This window comes from Strix aluco, chromosome 7 (assembly GCF_031877795.1).
Source record: "Strix aluco isolate bStrAlu1 chromosome 7, bStrAlu1.hap1, whole genome shotgun sequence".
NCBI lineage: Eukaryota > Metazoa > Chordata > Aves > Strigiformes > Strigidae > Strix > Strix aluco.
Genome location: NC_133937.1, coordinates 22,953,237 through 22,977,830, shown reverse-complemented (window position 1 = coordinate 22,977,830; position 24,594 = coordinate 22,953,237). Strand labels below are relative to the sequence as shown.

The 24,594-nt window shown below is 38.6% G+C and overlaps 1 protein-coding gene across 3 annotated transcripts in view; it reads right to left on the bottom strand.

Moving 5' to 3' along the window:
* Positions 1–22,098, bottom strand: part of TNKS2 (tankyrase 2) — a 36,505-nt gene extending 14,407 nt beyond the window's left edge. The window contains exons 1-21 of one of the 3 annotated variants that reach the window (XM_074830918.1): positions 21,876–22,098; positions 15,769–15,993; positions 14,703–14,798; positions 14,348–14,384; positions 13,989–14,064; positions 12,572–12,666; positions 11,312–11,378; positions 9,434–9,620; positions 8,432–8,553; positions 7,837–7,928; positions 7,665–7,743; positions 6,482–6,653; positions 5,730–5,809; positions 5,199–5,344; positions 4,606–4,771; positions 4,088–4,307; positions 3,560–3,669; positions 2,673–2,861; positions 1,652–1,904; positions 1,022–1,104; positions 296–416 (exon numbers count right to left, since the gene is read on the bottom strand). In XM_074830918.1, coding sequence (XP_074687019.1) covers positions 296–416; positions 1,022–1,104; positions 1,652–1,904; positions 2,673–2,861; positions 3,560–3,669; positions 4,088–4,307; positions 4,606–4,771; positions 5,199–5,344; positions 5,730–5,809; positions 6,482–6,653; positions 7,665–7,743; positions 7,837–7,928; positions 8,432–8,553; positions 9,434–9,620; positions 11,312–11,378; positions 12,572–12,666; positions 13,989–14,064; positions 14,348–14,384; positions 14,703–14,798; positions 15,769–15,993; positions 21,876–22,077 — 2,818 coding nt within the window. In that variant the 5' untranslated portion in view covers positions 22,078–22,098. The remainder of the gene's footprint in view (positions 1–295; positions 417–1,021; positions 1,105–1,651; positions 1,905–2,672; positions 2,862–3,559; positions 3,670–4,087; positions 4,308–4,605; positions 4,772–5,198; positions 5,345–5,729; positions 5,810–6,481; positions 6,654–7,664; positions 7,744–7,836; positions 7,929–8,431; positions 8,554–9,433; positions 9,621–11,311; positions 11,379–12,571; positions 12,667–13,988; positions 14,065–14,347; positions 14,385–14,702; positions 14,799–15,768; positions 15,994–21,875) is intronic. The other 2 variants (XM_074830917.1, XM_074830919.1) reach the window with 2 other exon arrangements.
* Between the last annotated feature and the right edge of the window lie 2,496 nt (positions 22,099–24,594).

Below are 24,594 nucleotides of genomic sequence, written 5' to 3'. Positions count from 1 at the left end.
CTTACAACCCTTTTGCACTAGAGCTACACTTCACTTAAGTAAACACAAAACAATAATCACAAAGTAAAAAATAAATTGGAGAACTGAAAGGCAAGAATCACAACAATTCCCAGCACAAATAGAAGTGCTTATGTTTCAACTCAGAAGACATTCTTATCATTTGAAGAGCCATTTTCTAGGCAAAGTGTTATTATCAATTCTTTTTAATGAGATACAGTTTGGAATAATCTAAAGCATTTATAAAAACAGGTTCTATAAAGGCAGTGTCACATAGTAATTTGAAACAAGTATATACCTTGCTGTCCAGAAATGAGTCTTTCAACTCCTTTAATGATTTTATGCCTATGGCCATAAGCATTAATTCCAATTTCCTTCAATTCTTTGTGTCCCATTTCAACCAATACATCCAGTGTTATCTATAAAATGAAAGAAACACCATTTTTTTGGTACAACAGCATAAACAGACTAAACAGCTGCCAATGACAGTGAAAATATACTTCACAAGAGTTGAGATAAAAAGCAAGTGTGAAAAGAACACAAACACTGGAGACTTCAGTGTATTACTCTTGTACTTTACTTTTACTCAACTGTTCTTTCTAAACTTTTGTCTTTAAATAATGCTACAAACTACAATCGTTTAACTCTTATTGCTTGCAAGGATCATGCTTCTGATGAGAAATACAGTTTTCTAGATGTATTCAAGCCAACAGAAACAAAACCAGAAATTACTAATCAACACTGACTACTTATTTACTCCACCATTTATATCACTGAAAGGAAACATGCCTACACACTCCAACTGATATACACATTATTCCCCCCAGTTTTTTATATATACACATATACTTTGATATTTGTATTATATATAAATTTAAAAAGGCAGTTACACTTCCTTCCTTTATTCCACTCATTTTGATATTCACTCATTTTATTAAACCTGTCTCCTTATATTATTCTAATGTCAGTATTTACTCTCACTTGCTTTCTAGCTGAGTATCTAGTAATAAATATAGCTACTTACCTGTTCTCTCTCAAATATGTCAATTAGATGTTCAAGGCCAAGGTTCCGCACAAACTGATTTATGCTAAAATCTACACCTGAAACTGGGTAAGAAGAACAACTCACAATGAACATTCATACATATATTTCAGAATGAAGTATACACATCTCATACTGTCTGTGGAAGTAACAAGACAGAAACTCACGGTTTCTGAAAATAAGGAATAAATATCTGTATCACCAGCCAGTGGCAACTATTACTTAATCTACCCTAGTACTCTAAGATTTCTATCTAGCCCTCCCAAGAGCAGTTTTTGTGCTTCCACGAGATACGCAACTAACTAGCTACTAGAAATGCATGTTCAAACTGGAAATATTTTGAGAACTAAAATGTTACAAAAGTAACCTTTTCAAGATATCCGACCTAAGAATAGCCTCTTAGAAATGAGATAAAGTTTGTAGTAAAATACTGCTTGGTATGGAGCCAAATTTCATTTGACTTCTCTTTTAAAGCACAATTCCCCATTTTGGTTCTGTGCAGCAAAACCCCAACATTTTAAAGATTCTGTAAGGGGAAAGTACTAAAATTTTGTGTATTCTTTTTACCATAGGGTAGAAAACATTACTCATTCCTAACTGCAAAAGCCTCACCTTCTTTTTTCTCCAGAACAGTAGCTCCCTCTGTGCTGTTTGTACCAACAACAGAAGGAAGTTCAGAAAAACTACCAGACAAGTTGTCAAGACTACTTGCAGCAGATAGACTTGATGGACTGGATGGAACAGAAGACAGGGAATCAGCTGTAGAACCTGTAGTCTGAGACACACTTATAACCTGAGGTTTGTAGCAAGTCGGTAAGGCAGAAGGAGGCATTGCTGCTGTCAATAATGCGCTGACGTCATCTGCCTAAATAGCAGAAAACAGTTTATCAAAACAGAGGAACACTTTTACACAACTTTTCTTCCCAGAATGCATCACCATTACTCCAGACTTCTTAAGTATACCACAAAATAAATAAATCTATATTGGAAAAATATGCATTTTATAATGCAGTTTACAAATGGCCTTTTGTGGCAACAGCATACATGAAACTGTAAAATGTTCATAAATAGAAGCTGTAATAAGATAAAAAGTAAATACTTGGCTATTTCTAAAAAACTTTAGGGACAGTTAACAGAATTAATTTTCTAGGAAAAGTGAACAAAAGCTTCTACTGGCAACTACAATTTATGAAACAAAACAGTTACTCTGAGTATAGCTTTGAATTGTATTACAATACTTAGGAAAAAAACACCTTGAAACTTAACAGCCAGATAGTTTCCCAAATTTATGTCACTACAAAGTTTGCTTATGTTTTATTGACACAATTTTTGTATTAGTGCCAAATTAAAAGCATGAAATTATAAGCATGAATTCCTTCTGTTGTTTTTTCTTCCTCCCACCCCCCCTCCATCTTGAAATAAGAAGTCTTGAGCAACAAATATTTAAAGAAGGTTTATAAAGGCTCTACTGACTTTCCTTACCAGGCACATATAAACAGCAGAGAAACCACAGTATTTTAAATTTTGCAGAAGTTAACATACTACTTTTTGGTTTTTTAAAAGATAGTTTTTAGATGAGCTGCCACAAATGGCAGGTAAGTACAGATTTCCCAAGAAGAGCCCCATCACTTACAGTGACCAGGTCCAATGGTGTTTGTCCTTCTTGGTTTTTCAGAGTTGGATCAGCCCCATGTGCCAGTAACAAGGCACAAAGCTGTGTCCTTCCTTTCTGGGCTGCTTCATGCAGAGGTGTGAAAGCCCATTTGTCTGTAGCATTCACACATGCATTATACTTTATAAGTAAAGCTGCTACATCAACATGCTGGAAAATAAAACCACCTGTTAATCCAAGGTACCAGAGTGTATTAAATTAACTCAGAACTATTACTGATACTTCTCTGTAATCCTAATTCTGAATTTTCTTAGAACACATTTACTTTTTAATTCTGATTAAAAAAAAGAGTATTAAAACAAGGTGTTTTCTTCCTCACCTATAACATACCATTAAAAAGTTAAGATTTATTCTCTTGGGAAAGAGGGCAGACTACAATAGAATCCCAAATCCAGGGGAATCTGAAGGAAAAAAGCCTGAATTTGAACTTCCAGTTTGGTAAGTACTCCAATTGTTTTGATTAAAGACTTGATCCAAGCACAAATATCCATGAAGTTCAGAATAACAATTAGTGTCTCAACTCCAAGTAAGTGAAAATGAGATCTTGCTGATATCAACTGACACAGGTAAGGAAATGCATTTAACGGAACACCTTTCAGGCTGCTCGTTTTCATTCATGCTCAGAAAACTTAATTCTGTAAATTCCAACCATGACTTTACAAAATCAAGCCTTCACCTACACAATGAGCTGACTATGATCAATTTTTTTTTTTTTGCATTTTACAAATAAGATTGCATTACAACTCAATGGCAAAAGCTTTCTAGAGAGTATTGGCTCACAATGCTGTCAATGACATGTATCACTTTATTTTTTTAAAAAACAAAGCCTCAAAGTTTGAGATGTTTACCCCATAAGATGCTGCATTATGCAGAGGAATCAAACCTCCTTTATCCTGTGCATTCACATCTGCTCCATGCTGTAGCAGGTACTCTGCAACCTCCAAATTGTTGTAACCAGCTGGAAGGTTGCAAAAGCACACAATAAATAGAACATATTAAAAGAAAAATCCTCAACAGGTTGTAGAGAAGTAGTAATTCACTTAAATTACTTGAAAGTTAAGATGTCAATCCCAGTGAAGACAGTGTATTACCTATTAGTGAGGACAGCTTCACCCTATTTAAGAGCATTTGGTTTTAAAACCTCTGTCAATAAACAATGAAAGATCCTCTTTGGCTAGAGAGAATAGGAAACTGAAGTCATTAAACAGTTTAGAAGAGGAACATAAGATTAATATACATAAAATACTAGTTTATTTTTTTAAAGAGAACATATGGAATCCTCTAGCTTGAGGCTACACTTTAAACTTGCTTAGACATAGAAAGTTCAGCCACAGTAAGCAGTAACTCTGATCAAACCAGTTAAATAGAACACTGACCTGCTAAATGTAGCGGTGTTGAATGCCGTCCTTGCGTGTCCCGACAGTTGACATTGTCAGGTGAACACAGCTTTTTTACTCGGGCCAAACAACCTTTCTTTGCAGCATCTAATAGAGCTGCGTCTCCTCTAAGTAGGTCTTGTATATCAGTATCACCATCTTTAACAAGGTCTAGAGGAGTATTTCCATCTCTGTTCTTCTTTGTAGGGTCAGCTCCATGCTGTGCACATCAAAAACAGGTGGTAAGTACGTAAGTAGAATAAACACACTGCATCTTAGGCATCTTATGCCTTATTGAGCAAGCATGCTGACACATACTTGAATACTTTAGAGAGCACCTTCCATTTACACTGTGAGAAAGTACAACATAGTTGCTAATAGTATCTGTTTTACTGAAAACATAAACTACAGTCATTCAGAAACCACAAAACACAAATCAATTTCTTAAAGAAGTCAAATCACATTTCAGACTGAACAAGAAAGAAAAGAAAGTAACCTCTCACCAGCATATGTAATACCTGTAACAGGAGTTTGCAAATCTCGTATTTTCCTTTTGCTGCAGCTTCGTGCAAGGGAGTAAATTTCCACAAGTCAGCTACATTGACAACTGCACCATGCTTAACCAGCAGTTCTGCAACTTCATAGTGACCATATGAGCAAGCATTATGTAAAGGGACAAGTCCTCTGGAAACAATTAAAAAAAGAGAAAAATCACCTTTAAAAACTGAGTCTTTTTTCACAAAGTGATATAAACTTAAAACGCAATGCACCTTCAACAATCAAACCATAACAAAAAAATTTTTAAAAATTTTCCCACAATAGTCTAATACAGTACAAATATCTACTGCCAAAGAGGTAGAAATGCAATCAGCAGTGGCACTGAAGAGAAGTAAAAACACAGGGCCAGAGAAATTCTTGACAGTCTAGTCTCAAGTACTGCAAAACGCTTTTGTGGATATTCTGAACATCTTCATTCTAACAGAACTTTCCACGAAAACAAAAAAATGGGAGTGCCTGAAGAAAGATGGCATGTATATCAACTAGCAATATTCAAGAGCTGACAGATACCAGCAATTACAATTGCCAAGAAAATATACATTTGAATATTTACCCCTTATCTTTTGCATGCACATCAGCTCCATGCTGAAGAAGATATTCAACAACGGATACCCTATTATATCCAGCTGCAAAATGAAGTGGTGTAGACTGACGTCCTTCAATATCTCTGCAGTTCACACTTTGAACTGTACATAGTTTCTGTGGAATTCCCAAAACAAAACATACATCACTATATATAGTGTTGGCACAGTTTTAATTTGAAAAAATGTTTTAATTAAAAAGAAAGTTAATTTCTTCATTTATTTTTACAGAAAATCTCTACTTTTCACAGATTGTGTCCCAAGAAAAAGATAATTAAATAATCCCTCCTTCCAAATCCACACCTGTGACTTCTCATTTACGCTTTTATGTAAGTCAAAACTTCTGGAGGTGGTGAACATTACATTTTGTCATCTGTAATATTTGTGCAATACAGAGGTTCTAGAACAGGGATCACAACTCTGTGAAGGGCTGTTTGCTTGTTTAGAGAAATTATAGTTTGGGATATAATTCCCTCTTATTTTTTGGACAGGTTTAAGCTTACTTTTACAGTATCCACATCTCCAGCCTTTGCAGCCTCCAGCAACTGTCGATCTGCATCGGAATTACCTAATGGGATACCTTCTGCAAAATAAATGAGGTTGCATGACAGGTAAGTGTATGTAGTTGAAGGAATTTGTTAAGACAGGAAATCATTTGAGTATTTCAAGTATTTCCCTTAAAAAAAAGTTAACCAATTACAGACAAGTTTTGTCTTTTCTTGCTATCTACAACTGTAGCTATTAGCTCTAACAGTGCTTGCAAAGTTGCCTTTAGCAACACGTTTCCTGTCCATCTTGAAATACTGTGGAACCAAATATTCTTATTAGTTTCGGAATAAGACTATATCAAACAGCTCACCTGTGTGTGTAATGTCCAAACCTTACTCTTGAAAATCCACGTACCCTGTTGCCTCTGCTCACACATGCAAAGCAACCCCCCCCCCCTACATAATCATTTTTCCAAAATTATTCCAGGTGGTTAGACCATGAAACATTCTGACCTTCTCTGACAATCTGTGTAGCTGAATACTACAGAGTAAATGATATTGTTAACTACACCTAGAGCAGGCACTCTCTGTGGATGTGGTTATGGAATAAGAACTGCACAACACAGTACTGTCTTTTGTAGAAAGTTTTTTGGTGTTTTTTTTTTTTTTACTTCTGTTCACTATTATTTCTCAGCAGAACTTGAAATAACAAGTAAAATGATGCACCACATTACTTCAGAAGTGGATCTTGAATAAATCAGTTGTACCTTGTAGTAGCTGTTGCACACTTTCAGTCCCCATTTGTAAGGCTGTAAAGCCCTGCAGAGACACAATGGAAGGATCACACCCAGAACTCAACAGCAACCTGCATGTCTGAAGATGACCACAATGTGCCGCTCTATGAAGAGAGGTCTGGCCAAGATTATCTAATGCATTAACCTAAAAATAGCACAGACAAGAAATATCACCATCAAAACTTAATATTAAAGCTGGTTTTGTTGCTGACTGGGAGAGTTTCACAAGCATCATTCTTACTTTAATTAAAGAACATGGCATATTTCCAAAGGTCATGACATTTCAAAAGATAAAATTTAAACAAAAGCAGTTCATAAAGTTATAACTACATTTACTGAGGAAGAATAGTCCCCTTTTAGAGGCATGTGAATAATCCCGTGTAAAACAGTTACAGCAATTTTACCACATACAGAAGTAGGCCAGTATTTTGCTCACGGCAGCACAAATCCTCAGTGCCAACATGCAGAACAGCTTTTACCTGCATTGGCTTATTGTGGTTTTTCAGATTGAAGACTCTCTATGTGTTTCAGTCAAGGTGTACTTAACAATTTAAAACTCTGCACCCAAAGGTTCCTTGTATTCCCTACTGTTCCTCTGGTTTTGATCATTGCTTTGGAAACGTCACAGAGTCAGGCTGTAATCAAATTTCCATGAGAGAGAGATTCAACTCCTAGTTTTGGAAGCTTCAAGCATTACAGAGTATCTCCTCTCCACTTTTTGTGGGAATTTGAACTAAACACTATGTTATGAATTAACATTTTGCCTTCACTGTAATGTTTACTGCACACAACACCACATAAAGTATGCCTGTTATATAGTTCAGTCTAGCTTCTTGTTGTTCATACATACCCCCTACTTTTTTTTCCTTAAGCATTTCATTACTGCTGCTGGACAATGAAGCACCAAATAAGACACTCTACAAGCTTTCAGTTAACAGCGAGAACTACAGCTGCACTTCCTAGAAAACAGGACCAAAACAACCACGCCTCAATGTACTGATTGACTGATGGCCTATGTCTTAAGTGTATAAATCTACAACCTTCCAAAACGAATTATTTTAGAAAAGTCTGTCTACTCAGCTGTCCATTCTCATGGTATGAAAGTCTATATAGCAGGCAAACCTCAACAAAAAGAAGTATGAATAGTAACTCATACCTTAGCTTCATGTTTCACAACTACTTCAACAACATCATTATGAGCCTTTTCTGATGCCACATGCAGAGGAGTCAAGAAGCTTTTTTAAAAAAAAAAAAAAGAATAATTCAAAACGTATTTTGCAACATCTTGTAAATGAACACTTAAAGAGTATTCATGTGTAATCACTCACTCTTTTGTTTTTTCATTGATGTTGGCTCCTTTCCTCAGCAGCAATTCACATACTTGTTTTCTCTTAGGATATGGAGATGCAGCAGCACAGTGCTGAGAACATTAAAAATTGTGGCATTAACAACTAGCTAGCAATATACAGGTTTTACTGCTTGCCGATCACCTGGCAGTTAAGAGCTGGTTGTGTGCAAAGTCAACAGAAAAAAACCCAGAACATGTAGAAGCTTATTAATTCAGAAGATTCTACTTGGGCTTTTGGATTTACTCTGGTATTTTTCAGAGGTCCCTCTCCAATAACTGCTGGAAACCTTCAAGTTTTATACACAAAGTTAACATATGTAGCTTGCTGTTGCTTAAAACTAGACTATTCTACAGAAAAACAGGTATTTAGACAACCTAAATTAAACAGGCAATTTAGATTAGTCTTAACATTAACCTTAAGGACAAAATATTAACCAATGTTATTTGTTTAACTAAACACTGGGTATTCCAGGCTGGTCTGAATTACATTGAAATTTTTAGTTCTAAACTATCACCTAGTATGTTTAGGTCAGCCACAATATATGCAAAATAATTAATAAATCCTGAGATATTACCAATGCTGTCTCATGTGTTTGAGGATGCTTGAAGTTCACTGTCTCCAAAGAAAGATGTTTCTTTATACGAGCAACATCTGATTCTCTTGCAGCCTGTAGCAGCGAGTGACCTTTGAATTCATCTTTAAAAAGAAATAAATACATACCAGAAGGTTACGCTTCTTAAACTGAGAAGGATCAAGAGGATTGTTTCTTTCAGTTAGATAAAAATATTCATTTTATTCAGCAAACCATGGTGCAGACATTTCCAACTCAGGCTTAAGCTTTTACATCACTTGACAGAACTTGTTAGCTAAGTCAAAACACTACAGGAATGTGCTTTGTTTCTAAACCAAAACCAGAGACATCCAAACTGGCTGAACAAGATTTATTTCACTCACCACTGTTCTAGGTTCCACTCTTTGCATATGTACTAATTCAAGCATATTTAAATCTCTACTTCTGACCTGCCTTTAGAAAACCATTTCTAGATGCTAACATTATTTACTGTTAGTTATTGTTTGACCACTCAAGAACAGAATTTGAAGGCATTCTTTTCAACTCCTTAAGTTTGCTGGACAAAAATCAATGCTTCATCAATTTCTTTGTACTTTCAGTGATTGTGGCATACTCAACGTATTCAGCATTCCAAACAGTCATGTCTTTTCTTCAAACAAAGTACAGTGGAATAAAAATGAGTATTTCAGCAGTCTTGATGCAATGACAGGAGAAAGTATGCAAAATGAAAGGTCATGAGGGAAAGCGTGTATTCAGGAAAGAAAAGCTACAAAACCCATCACAACCACATGACTATAAAATTGACAATAAAATTATTTTAAATACCTACATTCAGAAAATCTGGCAATCTCAAATTACAAGTAGTGAAATGTACTGTCCAACCTTGCACAATTGCTTGGAAAGTGTAAGCATTTTCCAAATCTCATTTCTGGCAGGTCACTGTCTAGGGAACCTAAGTACACATTACAATCTATAACTGTAGAACTGACCTCACTTTATACTCACATGCTAATCGTTCTTTTAATTGGGGTGTTGGAGCCAAATCAATGGTGCTTTTGTTGTGACAGTTCAACAGTGTTGGGTCAGCACCATAACTTAACAAAAGAGAACATACTTCCACCCTGTTCTTAGAAGCTGCTTCATGCAGAGGGGTGAATTGCCACAGATCCATTGCATTCACACATGCTCCATGCTTGAAAGGGAAAGGGGTAAAAAAGATGCGATATCAAAACCAGATAATTAGAAAAAGAATTCTGTCATTAGTTTCAACACAGTAGACTGTTAAAAAAAAAAAACCAAAAATCAGTGCTTGTATGCAAACTGTATCCAAGACATTCTCCAAACTTTTCATTTTCAATAAAACACAACATTTCAGCACGCTGCAGTTTTTAATCCCATAGTGTCTCACAGGTACATTCAAAGAAGCCAAAGGCAGGCTAATCTCTTCAGACTTTCTCCAGCATCTCTAAAAGGAGAGTAGCTCTGCTACATGTCAAATCACAAAAAGAGCCTAATTCATATACTCCAAATCATCTTTGAACAAGCCCCTGTTTCTTGTTGCTCTAGAAAAAGTCTAGAGTGAACAGTTGCACTAAGATAAATACATGTTCTGTGAATAACCCACAAGATATGAATGCCAAGGTATCTAGAAGGAGCTAGGCACTCCAAGTTGACTTAAATTCAAAACATTTAAGTACACACTTCTGCAAGTAATACTATTGGATGATTAATGTCTGTGTAGTTCTTCTCCAGTAACATTCTGTGTGCACCCTGAGTTCTGTCTGTAAGCAAGTCTGATAGGACATGCTCCTTCCCATTGCTCCCATTAAAGCTGTAGGGCTTTGTGAAAAATAATTCAAGATTGACTGGAGCAGAAATCCATCAGGGAATACAACTCTAGCTTAACAGTTAAGACATGTAGCAGTGTCTAGGCAAGAGGAGGTTTTTTTGTCCAGTACCACAACTGTAAAGATTCACTTTACAACTGGCCTCTGAAGTATAAAAAAATATCTTAACTATACTTACTACAATATATGCTAATTGCAGTAATTTTTTACTTAATTTTTGCTAAATAGAAGGACACATGGAGTTAGTGGGGACAGACACACAGGATAGAATAACAACAGCTATTCGCTGTGCATCCGAACATCTAGAGTTATCTAACAGAATACCCCCAGCTCTTATAACGATCATGATTTGCTGTAGCAGCTGAGAGTGAGCACAGTTCAGAGGTCCCTTGGTGGACAACATTCACAGATTTTTGCAGGCCACATCTTCAAGCCACTAATTTAATACATATCATACTTTATCTTCAAGGTTAACATAATCCAGATAAGACACCTCAGTTCTGACAGTTCACTTACGTTAGGAACACTGACACATTTTTCTTTCTTTGGGGTGAAGGCTACAATTCAGGGTCAGAATTGATGTCATAAAGTTCATTCCCTCGAGAGACCGATTACTCTTTAATCATCTTTACTAGTATTCTTCTCAAAAACCTCTTATTACTGTCTTCTCAAATATTTTTCTACTGTCAAACTCAAAATATTGCTCACTTTTTGTGGGTTTTTTTCTGTGGGGTTTTTTGGGTGAGATTGGGAAGGTTGAGATAAAAAAGTATTTACTTGGTGGTACAAAAACATTCAACTCTGGAGCAGAGAGAGTTAAAAACAGAAAGCACATTTATAAGGAAAAAGCTTCCTTGCAAGCAGAAGATTCTGTAGCTCCAACTTTATAATCACTAACATGGAGAGCAAAAGCAATCTATAATTCTTTAAGTTTTGTAAATCTAAGTACAAAATTAAAGAAATATGCAACTTGCATTAGTCTATTATATATGGTTCTTATTTAATAATATGCAACTTAATCTCTTCAAAGACCAACCTTTACTAGAAGCTCTGTTACTTCATAATGACCATAGGAACAGGCATTGTGAAGTGGCACCAAATCTCTATACAGGAGAGAAAGGGGGAGGATGAGTATCTTAATATGCATAATTCAATTCCAAATCCATCTGTAACATTGTAAATGGTACTATGTTGCACCTTGAACATTTTACAAAAATAGTATCAGAGACGTTCAGATGAAGTTGAGGGGAAATAAGTTGAAGAACCCAGAAAACCCTATCAGCATTTTTCAGAAAAATAAACATTTAAAATAACTGGAAGATGAGAAATTAATTGCACCATCTTACTGCAAATGAAATGGTTCTGCTCAGACTCAACCCTAAGCAGGAAGAACTATCTGCAGGGGATTTTCAGGAGTGACAGTAATTACTTCCTTTTTCACAAGAACATTGCCGTAAGATTATCTTCTCCTTTGGAACTAACGTAGTCTTTGGCTAGTGTTTAAGTAACTGTACAATAATCTACAGTAACAGTAGAGCTACAGAGGTTTGAAAGCCAGCTTCATACTCTCTCAAACTCAGTGATCTTAGCAGCAAGTGAGAAACTGCTCAAAGTGCATTCTTTCACTGGGGGCTAGTAAGGGAGAAATGACAAAAGTGAATGCCAACCCCAAGGGGACAATTAAAGCTGTCTGACCAGGCAGCTATTTATGTAGCTGTGAAGTGATCCTAGGAAAAAGGAGGAGTAAGAGATTGCTTTCCATAATCTTTAATGTACATAAATATACATTTTAAAAACAGGGTTTTCATTATATTTTATGTAACTAAATAAACTTAGCATGTCTATATTTCACTACATTTCCTGACATAACAACCAAATGCTTAAAAACATAGTCCAAATAAAACCTTTGGGAAACAGATCTTCAATTTTTATCACATTCTTTGCAAAAAGAAGCACAGAAACTTAGAAGTAGAAAGAAAATTAAGATTGATTAAATCATCGAAATACTTACTGACTTCACAGTGGTGTATGAATGTATTTTATTAAACAACAGATAATAATTTGACTAGTGATACCTAAAAGGCAGCATGTTCTATGGTCACCTCAATTTGGATTCTACTGATTCACAAGTCTTAAGCCTGTACACATTGCATTTTTGTCATAACAGAAAGGTTAAAGATGGCATAATGGTCTCAAGTTAGAAATCCTTCACAGTTAAAATAGTATTATTATTCTGTACTTCATCTAAATTTTTAACAAATTCTGTATATTCTGAACAAAGGGAAAATGAACATACCCTTTATCCTTAGCATGTACGTCAGCACCATGTTGCAGTAAGAGCTGTACTATTTTTACACGGTTGTACCCAGCTGCTAAATGTAAAGGAGTAGACTGAAATGAGAGAATGTAGAAGTAATCAGTAACACAAAATCAAGAGTTGATTTTTTTTTTTTTTTTTCAAAACCTGTTAACAGTACTAATCACTGAAGTCCATAAAGTACTTGCAACATTTAAAAAAAAGCAGGGTGATTGATCAGACATTTGATAACTATGTTCATTGTTTACTGACTACTCTCATTAGTCAGTATTTATGATAGTCATCATAAACACAAATCCCGAATTTACTCCATCACTAACACATTCTGGCAACGAAGGCCTTCTTAAAGGATTTTTGAGTTCTGCAGTCCATTTTTATCTTTTAGCCTACCATAACCATAAATACTTCGCTAGGATAAACTATGTCCCTTGTGGAAGGGGAAGTAAGGTGGCCATTACAAACAATGATTGCTAATTTATAAAGAGATCTCCCTGCTAATCAACAGATTACATTTAGAAATTAACAACAGATATTGTTATCCACATCTGTGAGTGCTGTTAGTGGGGTATGAGGGAAACAATGTTCTCTTCTAAATTCTCACCCTCCACAGTGCAGCTGGATAACTGCTCTACGACCTCTTCTAGAAAATGCACTCAAGCATACCCATCAGCAGCAGCAAGGGCACAGCTACAAATTAGTGAAGAGAAATCTTATCCTCTTCATTTACAAACCCATCAACTGAACTGGGTTTGTACAGTTCCTAGAGGATGAGTCTCATAATTAGAAGATGAGAAAATAGAGATGCATAGGTGTTTTGGATATCTCAGTATCTTACCACAAAGCCTTAAACAGGGAAACTCACTCGAACAAAACTTAAGTGAATGAGTACACACACTTAATGAGAACGAGGATGCCAAAAATTGATACTCAATAATCTGAACCTTCAGGACTTTTTAGAAAGGAGATTTTGAACATTTTTCACATAGTCCCTTACCAGTACTTATAGCGATAAATAGCTTGTTCCCAAAACAGCAGTGGTAACCTGTCTAGGGTGTATGGCAAATAAGGGGCCTGTGTGCTTCTGTTTGTGATAGCAACAAGAATCTATGAAAAGGCATCCCTTCTGTATCACTGCAGCTATGAAGATCAAGCAGAAGTTCCCAATGAAAAGGTGTTTGTTTATTGCTCCTAGATGGAAATACCTATATAGTCCTTTTAAGGTTAAAAAAACAAACAAAAAAAATCAGCTAGCTGCTAAAGAGGTACAATCTTACTCTCCCACATATATTAAAGAAAATAGATAGATTCTATGTTTAACATTCTTAAAACTGGTCCAACAATAACTGTGAAACACGTAAGAGCAAACTAATGTTAATCAGGTTTTAAACAAAAATACCTTCCTGCCGTCACTTGCATGACAGTTAACATTTAACGGTGTAAGAAGAGACATCATCTTTTCTTCATTTCCACTCCTGAAAAACAAGATGTGAAATGGGCAGAAATATTTTTATGCCAGTTTTCAGCAGCTTACTATGTTTTTATATTTTTCCTTGCTATACATTCACTTCTGTATTGTCAACATTAAAGAAAAACCAAAAATGCATTTATATAACTATTTTTGTAGCTTTATTCACACGCAACAGCCAAAGCTTAGCATCTAGGTGGAATGTCAGCTCAAAACCCAATATATACATATTCATTACATACAATTCTGAAAATATAACTAAATTCCAGATATCTTCCCAACATGCATACCTGGCACTTTCTAAGAGTTCATCTTTCTTGTATTCACCTGGAAGACAAAAGGGAGTTTCTTTAGTTGTTAAATAAATATCTATATATGTGAAGTCCACTGCTTATCCTCCTCTTCCATAATTTTGGAGAACATAAGTGCTAAAAATTTGACAGTCCAATTACTGAACTAGCACAATAAACTATTTATCCAGAACACATCCCACGACTGAGATGATGAAGGCCATATGGGAATTTCTACTTAGAATGATAAAACAGAGAGAAGTTAAAGTAATATCAGAAAGACAAACACCAAAATACTGTATTACATTAATTTGACTGTTATTAGTCATAACGTAATCTAAAGATTATCACTTACCAGTCAGCACTGCTTTTGCAGACGGGTCTGCTAAATCCAAAGCTGTTCTTCCATCTGTGTTCCGGATGGTTGGTTCAGCACCATGCTGCAGCAGTACTACAAAATGCCAAAGTTTTCCATGAGTAAACAATTCTGTAAGACAAGGCTTATGAGATGTATCATTACCGTAAGCCGCAAGCAACAAAATAAACATCCAGTTACTGATCCTAACTTCCCCTCTCAAATTTTTAATGTCAGAATTCCTTGATGTCATCTGTGAGCAGTTTAACTACTGAAACATGTCTAGACACATTTTATGAGAAAAAAGCAGAGCAGAAATGGAACAATCACAGACTAGCAGGAGGCAGTCTCAGTTGAAAGACTGTGTGACTGACACACCATCAAAACCAGTAGCTACCTCCCATCAGATCCAGAGCATGCTGCCTCAAATCCACAAGTGGCTATGCCCTAAACTGTACACAGCAGTAGCAGGCCATACACCTTGCACTCATATTGGGGCCAAACAGGCAACATTATGTACACAGCTATCCAGATGTGCTCCTTAAAGTAAATGAGAACAAACCATACAATCAAAAAATTAGTTTCTTGACCATGTATCTAACTTCCTACCTCTTCCTAACTCTGAAGAACTGTGTAGACAAAACAAGTGGTGAATATAATTGAAGTTTAGCTCCTATCCTTAACTAAGTTAACATGGCTGATATACAGAGACAGAATGAATCCATTATTAAAACCAGTTTTGTTCTTTTCACTGTACTGCGAGTAGCAGCAGAAGGCAGTGTAAGAGCCTAGGCTGAAGTAGAAGAGAATCTAGCTTCATCATGTCACTCTAAAGCTCATCCCCCATGATGTCCATGTGAACCTTCATACTTGGACAATTGTCGAAAATACATCTAAAAACTTATTTCTTACAAAACTGGCATATGAATTTCAGTTTATCAAAGATTTTTAGTTTTAATCCTTACACCAGCCATAGCTTCATAGAGTAAAAATGGTCTTTAAAGGTTCTTGATTTTTTACAGTGAAAAGAAATTAGTCAGTCGCAGGAAGAGTGGGAGAAAATTACCAATGCAGACATCTGTTTTGCCCTTAATGGCAGCTTCATGAAGGGGAGTGTAATTCCAATTATCCCGAGCATTAGGATCTGCACCATGCCGCAAGAGAAGATTGACAACTTCAGCATGACCAAAGGAGCAAGCGTTGTGAAGAGGAATAAGGCCTCCATCATCTCGCGCGTGAACATTGGCACCACTTTGAAGTAAATATTCAACTACATCCTTCCGACCAAAACCTGGAAGAGATAAAGGGAGGAAAGGTGTCAGGGTGGGGTAAGAGAATTCCCTGTCCCACATACACAGATTAAAACAACAAACTTAAAATAACAATAACCACTCTAAATAGCAATCACAAGTGGCATTCTTTACTAAAGGAGCATTTACACACTAAGGCCATTTTTGAAACCCATAAAAATTAGATTAAAATCAGTAGATAATATTCAAGATTACTGGAACAATTACTACCTTGATAGGGCTCCCATGAGTCAACAGCTTCTTGAAAACATAAAAAAAAAAGAACAAAACACTGACAACAAAACCTCTTTCTTTAGTCATTTTATATGGCTATTAAACTGAACAATATTTTGTATGACTCTGCCAACCCAGAGCCAGTCTGTGGATGGACCAAGAGATGAGCCCTGGGAGCAGTAAGGATGACACTGGCTACAAGCCAATGCATGTACAATTCACATTCTAAGCTTTTTAAACAAAGACTCATATAACATGAAAAGTATTTTACAGAAACACATTACTTGTTTTTTAAAAAAAGCAAGCAAGCAGCACTGCTCTCAGGTTAAAACTAGAAGCATGCCTATTTGCTTTCTAAGGAATAATTAACATGATGTGCACAGTTTCCATATTTGAAATAATCACTTAAGAAAACTGTTAGGGATGTAAGAAGTTTACCTGAGACCATTCTCTATTGAAGAAATTTATTGTGAGAGTATGCACAACCATAATTTAAAGATATTAATAACGTCTATTTTCAGTGATGTCTAAAACAATTATAAACATTTGATCATGAATGAAGCACAAAAATGCTCTTATACATTCTGAGGCGCTTCTTTACAAACCTGTTATTCAAGTTTATAGACAGCAAAAAAAATACGCCCACTTGTACATTTGGGGCTAGAAACGTATCATAATTAAGGTAATTGCTCTTATAAGCCCATTCTATAGCTACTATTGTTTAATTTCAACTGTTATTCACATTTATATCACAGCAAATAAACCAGGACATCAAACTGTATCTCTATTTTCTCTAGTATCTTCCCAAGAGGCCAGAATGACTTAAGACTTCTGCTTGTAGCCATTATGTCCATCAGTTACGTTCCAAAGGCTACAGCCCACAGAAATCCCTCAAAGATTTCACAAAGGTCTCTTTGGGTCTCAGGGATTATTAAGGTAGGCAAGAGCCATATTTTGGTATATATCAGACTCGTGCCAATTAACTTCTGGGAACAACTCGTGTGCAGGACTTGCCCTTCCTTAGTTTAAATAACTTGAGTTGCAAACCATTTTCCTGGGTGGCTTGAGTTTTTGCCTCAGACTGAACCATCACACAGTTGCCAACAGCAGTGATACTCAGATTGTAGCAAATTTAAACTTTGTTACAAATCATTCCTGGAAAGTCAGTAGGTAGGTATAAGTCCCTGCAACCATAACCTAGAAATGATGTTTATTCCTGGTAACTACAGCGCATTTCAGTGACAAAGTCACAGAAGTGTATGAGAAGTGTCAGATTTTAGTTACAACTGAATGTTTTAGTTTAGTTGCAACTGAAGTTTTTCATAACACGTTCTTTGTGAAATCTGACTATTCAGTAAATCCTTCTCCCAGACTGACAGCAACTGAAATCCTGGAGCAAGAAGCACTTTCACCTTCGCTATTCAGAGCTCAAAAACCAAACATTGCTATTACTAAGCCATTTCTGGATCCTACTTGCCAAGAGGAGATCTTGTATGCAAGCTGTATATGCCAAAGATAAAAAGGCCAGGAAAGGTATTCAGTAAAAGCCTTTGTTAAATTCTAACTTTCCTTCTCTTCCCTCAAAAGTCTGTAAGGAACCACATTCCTCACAATTTCTGATTGTTATAAAAATAATTTTATGTGAGACATTTGAATCCCAAAATGAACTCCAAGGTATTTTCAAGCAAGTCACAAGACTATATTGGTGATGTGCTTCAATTCTTCAAAACACATTACTAATAATACAAATCGTAGCTTGGTAGCACCTTGACTTCAACAGAATCACTCACTGTATAGCAAATTCACTTTTGAGTCTCATCATTACAGTTACCCATTTTATAACTAACAGAAGGCACCTTGCCTGAGAACAGGAGCTCAGCACACTTGAGATGAGAACTGGATCAGACATATGGTCCATGCAAAAATGATTTATCTGCACAGGCACAGTAAACCACATTCACTGCACATGCATGCATAATTCTGCTGCCAAAAAAAGTTCAGTACCTATACAACATATACCCATGCAGCCATATTGTCTATATAGTAAATTATATGCAGCATATTTCTCATTCTTAAATACATTTAGCTTTCATAACTAGATATTACAAATATTACTTTTCTTAAATGTGTCCTCCTGATCGTTTATGTCTTCAGAATTTAAAAAAATTCTGTTTCTAGATTGAATGTATACTCAAAATTTGCTAAATTCTTCAAAGATCTACTCAGATGAGACTTTTCACAAGTGCCAGTCTCCTGCAAACATATCATCAAAGCTGTTATTTGATGACAGCCTGCTTGGTATAATCTTTCAGTACCAAAAAATGTTTTCCAGAACTGCTTTAGTTATGTTAGAAAAGCCACTGATCAAATTGTCTGTCCAGAAGTTACACATCTGGTAGTTAAACCACTCATTCTTGTACAGAAGGCATTCCTGTTGCACAAAGCTTTGATGTGTAGCCATGTTTCTGAACGTAAAATGCCAACCTTAGCAGGAATCAATACCATAACTGAAAATCAGCTGTAGTAAACCTCATTATAGGCATAGAGAATTCACATGGATGCCCCCCCTATTTAGTACATCGGTTCAATCAGATACAGTTCATGAGCAAACCATAGCTTCTCTCTGCGCAAAGCCTGCACCCATTCGGAAAATACTCTAAGTATAGCAATACCCCTAAACTACCTGTAGTTATTTCACTGCTGAAATTTTTGTAACTTCTCTTCAGCACTGAGTGCACAGCAGGGATTCCTTACTTCCCTGTGGAAGCATCTGTATAAGAGGGCACCATATATGGAAAGAGAAGTATTTTCTCATTTTCTGAAGAATATATGTGTACAGAGAAGGTGGTCAACCTCTGTACGACGGTCCCTCCCTCGTCCCTCTTGTTTTCAGAGTGGAAAGAGGGGACCAGCCTTTGCTGACACAGGGAAGGGAGCCACTACCTACTGTAACAGTTCCTCTTTGCCATTAGTACACAGCTGCAAAAACAATTTCAAGACTTTAAAAAAAAAATCTGTCATTTTTAGGGGATGGTGGGGTTTTTTGGCTCTTGAGCTTCTATTGAAAGACCAACTAAATGGTATCACAGCTTGCAACTGTGCAAGATAACTGCCTCATCATCTTTATTTCCTATTGCAAAGCAGAAGGGATGCTCAGGGCTTTCAGCTGACACTCTTCTACCATCTATGATAGCTAAGTAACTCACTGCACTCGTTCTCCAAAAAATTACAAACTTTTAGCTGACAAATCCTGAACATTAATCACAATAGAAACTTGTAGCTGTATGTAATTAAAAAAAAATTATTTACAGTCACTGTTGTGCCGTAATTGACATTCACCTAATTTTGACTGGATGAAAAGCTAACAGAAACAACTGAGCTCCAGTTCTTCTTCTCTGCCTCAGGCGTTCATTTTTTGGATTAATTTTAGTTTGCAGGAAGGGCATATTGGTTCCTGTCAAGTGTCTAAAACTTTGTGATACTTTCACGTTTCACTGAAAAGGATTGACTTGAGGAACTATATGCAGCTTATGGCAAGAGAGGGCTGAACCTATTACACGCCGTGAAGGTGAGCTCTTGACTTAAACTTCAGCACAACTTACCTACTACACACACAGCTGTGTACTAAAAAATCCAAAGTGCAACCTTCAGCAAGATCCCAGTAGGTACTACTTCTAATAATGACACATGCCCAGGGAGAGCTTGCAATGTTTTTTAAAATATATTTTAAAATCCACCTTTACAAAATGACACATGGAAAAAGAGGAATTTGTTTTATTTCTTTAAATTGCCAGGTAAGATCTGGGAAATTAAAAAATGGAACCCAAGTTCAGACCCCAGAATGCCACTAAAAAAAAAAAAATTAAAAGAAATGGAAATACAAAACCTATATTCACATTTCAGCTCCACCTCTTCCACAAAACAAGCCTTGAAACCGAATGAAACTAGTCAGAGAAGTTTTGTAACGTATTTTCCAAGAACACCGAGCCACCTAGGCTAAACAAAGCCAGAATACAACAGGCTTTTTCTTTTACTTCCTGGAATGTAATTCCTTTAGAGAGAAGACAAAAGAAGCTAGTATTACTCCAACTGTGACTAATGGGGGAAAAGCAAAACAAAACAAAACCAATAACCCCAAAATACAGGAGTTACTTATGTCCATCTTTCACACTGAGTCTATTGCAGGTAGGCTGACAACAGCAGAGTTCTACCTGAAGCAGTGGAAGAGTGCTAAAGCAAGCAATTACAGAAGAATTTTATGTCACATGTTAACGAGAAATACTTGGTATCTCCTACAGTCTTGTGAGAGGAGCAATTAATTTCTCTGTATCAAGTCTGAAGCAGACATAAGCGTGGCAACGGCCTCTCCCATTTACACACTCACCTGTTTAACATCAGAAGTCTAACAACTACATGAACTTATTGCTATGCATTTTTTAAAGAAAAAGTTTTCTATACATCAGGAATTCTGTTTTTTAAAGTCAAGACAGATCACTTCTGTCCAGAGAGATAAACGACATCACTGTATTGCATGATGAACTCCTAAAAAACCAACAAAAAAGAGAAAACACCTCACTTCTCCCAAATGCCGTAAAACATACTAATTTGTTTAGAAGTGCAGAGTTTATTAGTGATCAGGCAGGACTGCTGCATATAAAAAGATAGCTGGAAAATTGTTTTCCTCTGACAGCGTATTTTAAGTTGTCTCCTGAGCTCTCTTGTTGATCTTTAAATCCGTGAAATGCAGCTGTCCTGAAGAGGCTTTCAAGAAATTCTTAGACCTTAGAACATGAGGAAAGGACACCTTAAGTAGAAACCTCTTCCAGAACAATTCAGTCAAGAAACAAACATCTTTATTACCATCCGTATTGTTCAGCTGAAAAGAAGCTGCTGTCTCTTGCAGCCTGCCAGCCTTAGGGTCCTACATCTAACACTGTAATCAAATCAAAACAAGCAAAATGAAAACAACAGTCACAGTCAGGTCTTTGTCTGAAAAGGTGGGATACAATCTTCTGGCCTGTTGCCAGCAATAGCAGTTGTTCTGTGATGTCAGTTGTTTGTGTCTCTAAAACCCGAATTAACAAAGTCTATCTGTTAAAGATAAGAATGCGAAAAGCTTAGAAAGGGTGTTATCTGACAGATACCCTTCACGGGTGAAGCTCTAAAAATGAGCAGGCCTGCTGAAATCAATGGAAACAGTACCGGGGACATGTCACCTGCCAGAGCTCACATGCCACAACACGAACAGCCTAAACCCCAGTCCAGATGTCCTCAACGCCAGCTGACTCTTTTTTAAAAATGAGAAGAAACAAGACGCCACCTGTACCACTCGGCAACCACCACCGCGTGGTTAATCAGCCACGCGAGAGCGGGCGTTGCACCTACAGACGGCCACAGCCACGGGCCGGGCGCCGGATGCACGGGGGGGGGGGGCAGCGAAGCACTCCGACCCCCGCGCTGCTCCCAGGTCCCCGGGGAAGCAGAGTTCCGGGTGCTCCTCCGCGGCCCGGCCGGGCCCGGCCCTGCCCAGGCCCCGCGCACAGCGGGAGGCGGAGGTGCGCGGCCCAGCAGCGGGCCTGGCGCCCGGCGGGGCTGCCCCCCGGACTCCCCGTTCCCCACAGGGGCGGTAGCGGCGGCCTCAGGCCGGTACCTGCGGCGAAGTGCAGCGGGCTGGACTTCCTGCCCGCCGTGTCCCGGCTGTTCACGTTCTCGGGCCGCACCAGCCGCTTGACCCGCTCCACGTCCCCGTTCCTGCAGGCCTCGAAGAGCTCCCGAGCCGGCTCCGCCGCCACGCCGCAGCCCGGCGCCTCAGCCAAGGCGGCCGCCCCGCCCGCGCACCGCCGCCCCGCCATGCCGGGCCCACCGGAGGCGGCCGAGCAGCCCCCGCCGCCCCGCTCACAGGCCGCGGCCCTCCGCGGCGGCAGCGCTCGACACGCGCCGCTGGGCGGGGCGCTGGGCCCGGCGCATCGCGGCGGAGGGATCCGGGCGGAGCGGCCGCGGCAGCAGCGCGGTTGCCGGACGCACTGCGCAGGCGCGGGCCGCCAGGCTGGGCACGCGCGAGGCGCGCACGCGTGGGAGGTGGCAGCGAGCATGTGCGGCGAGGCGGCGCGCGCTGCCTCGGGCGTGCTGTGGGCGGTGCTGCGGGCTTCGGGCCGCCGCTGCCGAGCTCCCGTGGCTGTGCCGCGGCCTCCGGGCCGCTGCGAGCGTAGTCGGGGGGCTGAGGGTCGTACGCCGCTGCTCGGCCCTTACCTCAGCAGCCGGTGTTTCCCTTGCGCTCTGGGAGGCGCTGCCGGGGCGGCCGCTTATCGCTGGGGCCTCGAAGTGGGAATGGGCCGCGGCAGGGGTGGGGGTGCTCGAACCGAGGGGGGCTCCCGGTCTAGCGGACATTTCTACTTAGCGAAACTCTTGTCTCAAAGTGCTCTTTTCTCCGCCCCCCCCCCCCCCCCCCCCCCCCCCCCCCGCCGGAGGCCCTTACTGCTGCAGAAAAGATGCGAAACTGCATTCATGTTAACATGAAACAGTTTTAAAAAAAAAGTTGGGGAGGAAGCAAGATAAAAGATATCTATCACATAGTCTGTCTTTTACTTGTTGTCCACTTCTTTCTAAGGGAAGATTTGTAGCACAAAAACTAAAAGACAGCACTAGCAGTTCGTCCCAGAAGAATAGAAGTGTTCCTTTGCTGCTTACAGTAATTACAGAATCACAGAATTAAATATAGAGGAGGAAGTGACAACTATTGAGGGATTTTTTTTCCCTGTAAAATTTGTAAGACTGCATTTTGGTGCTAATAACTTTATTATCCTTACACAGTTACATAAAATATGTTACTCAAAAGGAAGTTAAGTGGTTGCATAATAACTATGAAATGGAACTTAATACAAGTTACACAGTTTTAATTTCAGAAAACGGGTATTAGAAAATACCATTAGTTGACTTTGCCAGTTCAAGGCTTTGGAAGAGAACAGAGAGCATCTCCTTCCCTCTTCTAAGCCTAACAAGCTTGATGGGGAAGCTTGAGCCTAGATGGACTTAACTAGAAGAGCATTCTAGAAGAGCAATTTTGAAATTTATTTTTCCAGTCATGCCATAATAAAACACTTTGGAAAAGGTAGTTGAATAGGGTCAGTAGCTTCCTGTTCCAAAGGCTGGAAAGGTGCCTCCAAGCTCAATTGAACTTGCAGACTGTTGTTATACTAGTAAATTAAATGGCCTGAGAACCAGGAAAGAGATCCGGCTGCTAATTTGTACAGTTTACTCACTCCCATTCTGTTAAACATCCTTGTCTCTGCAATGCAGTTACATCCAAGTTCGCTGCCCTTGGTCCATACTAATACCTAAACTGTGCCCAGGAGTTTTTTAGAGGAGACTACTAGCTGTACCAGGCCAAAACTATGCTACAGTAACAGGTCAAGATCCAATGCCTGTGTCTATGTCCTCACACGGTTTAATTTACTAATTAATACATAGACACAGTAGAAGTGTGACAGAAGAATGCAGCCAGCACAGGGACAGAAGCCATGTGCTTTGACAAACAGGTGATGCCTTGGTGGTGTATTTTCTGTAATCATAGAATCAGAGAATGGTTTGGGTTGGAAGGGACCTTAAATATCATCCAGTTCCAACACCCCTGCCCTGGGCAGGGACACCTTCCACTAGACCAGGTTGCTCCAAGCACCGTCCAACCTGGCCTTGAACACTGCCAGGGAGGGGACATCCACAACCTCTCTGGGTAATCTGTTCCAGTGTCACCACACTCACAGTAAAGAATTTCTTCCTTACATTTAATCTAAATCTTCCCTCTTTCAGTTTAAAACCATTGCCCCTCATCCTGTCACAACACTCCCACTAGCTTTTCTCCCCATCACAGCTTAAATTACAAGCTGTGCTTGGCAGGCAGGGAAAAGTCAGGCTATGACTGGAGTCCCTCCCTCAGCTTTGTGACAGATATGTAGTTCATCCCCTTCTTTGCAGGTGACCATAATGTTCCAGGATAAACTGTCATCAAATGTGTCCCATAGGCCTGCAGCCATCTCAGACCTTCCCAACTTCTCCAAAGCGTGCATAATGAAAACCGCCCTTTCTACGTGCTGGTTCTACAGACTGAAAAGAAAACCTGCAGTGCTGCCATTTGTATCTTTTATTAATCCCATTAGCATAGCTGGAAAAAATACACAAGCTTTTGAGTTCATAAACCCTTCTTCAGGCCTACCAGGAGAAGTAGCAAATGCATTAACTTAAGCTGTTTCCATTTCAAAACTGAAGAAGGGACTGGGTATCTAAAAGTCTGTCGAATAAATACCTGTGTAAGTACAAACACATCCTGCTCCCCAGGTCTTCTAAAGAAGTTTAAAACTAGAACAATTTCTCAC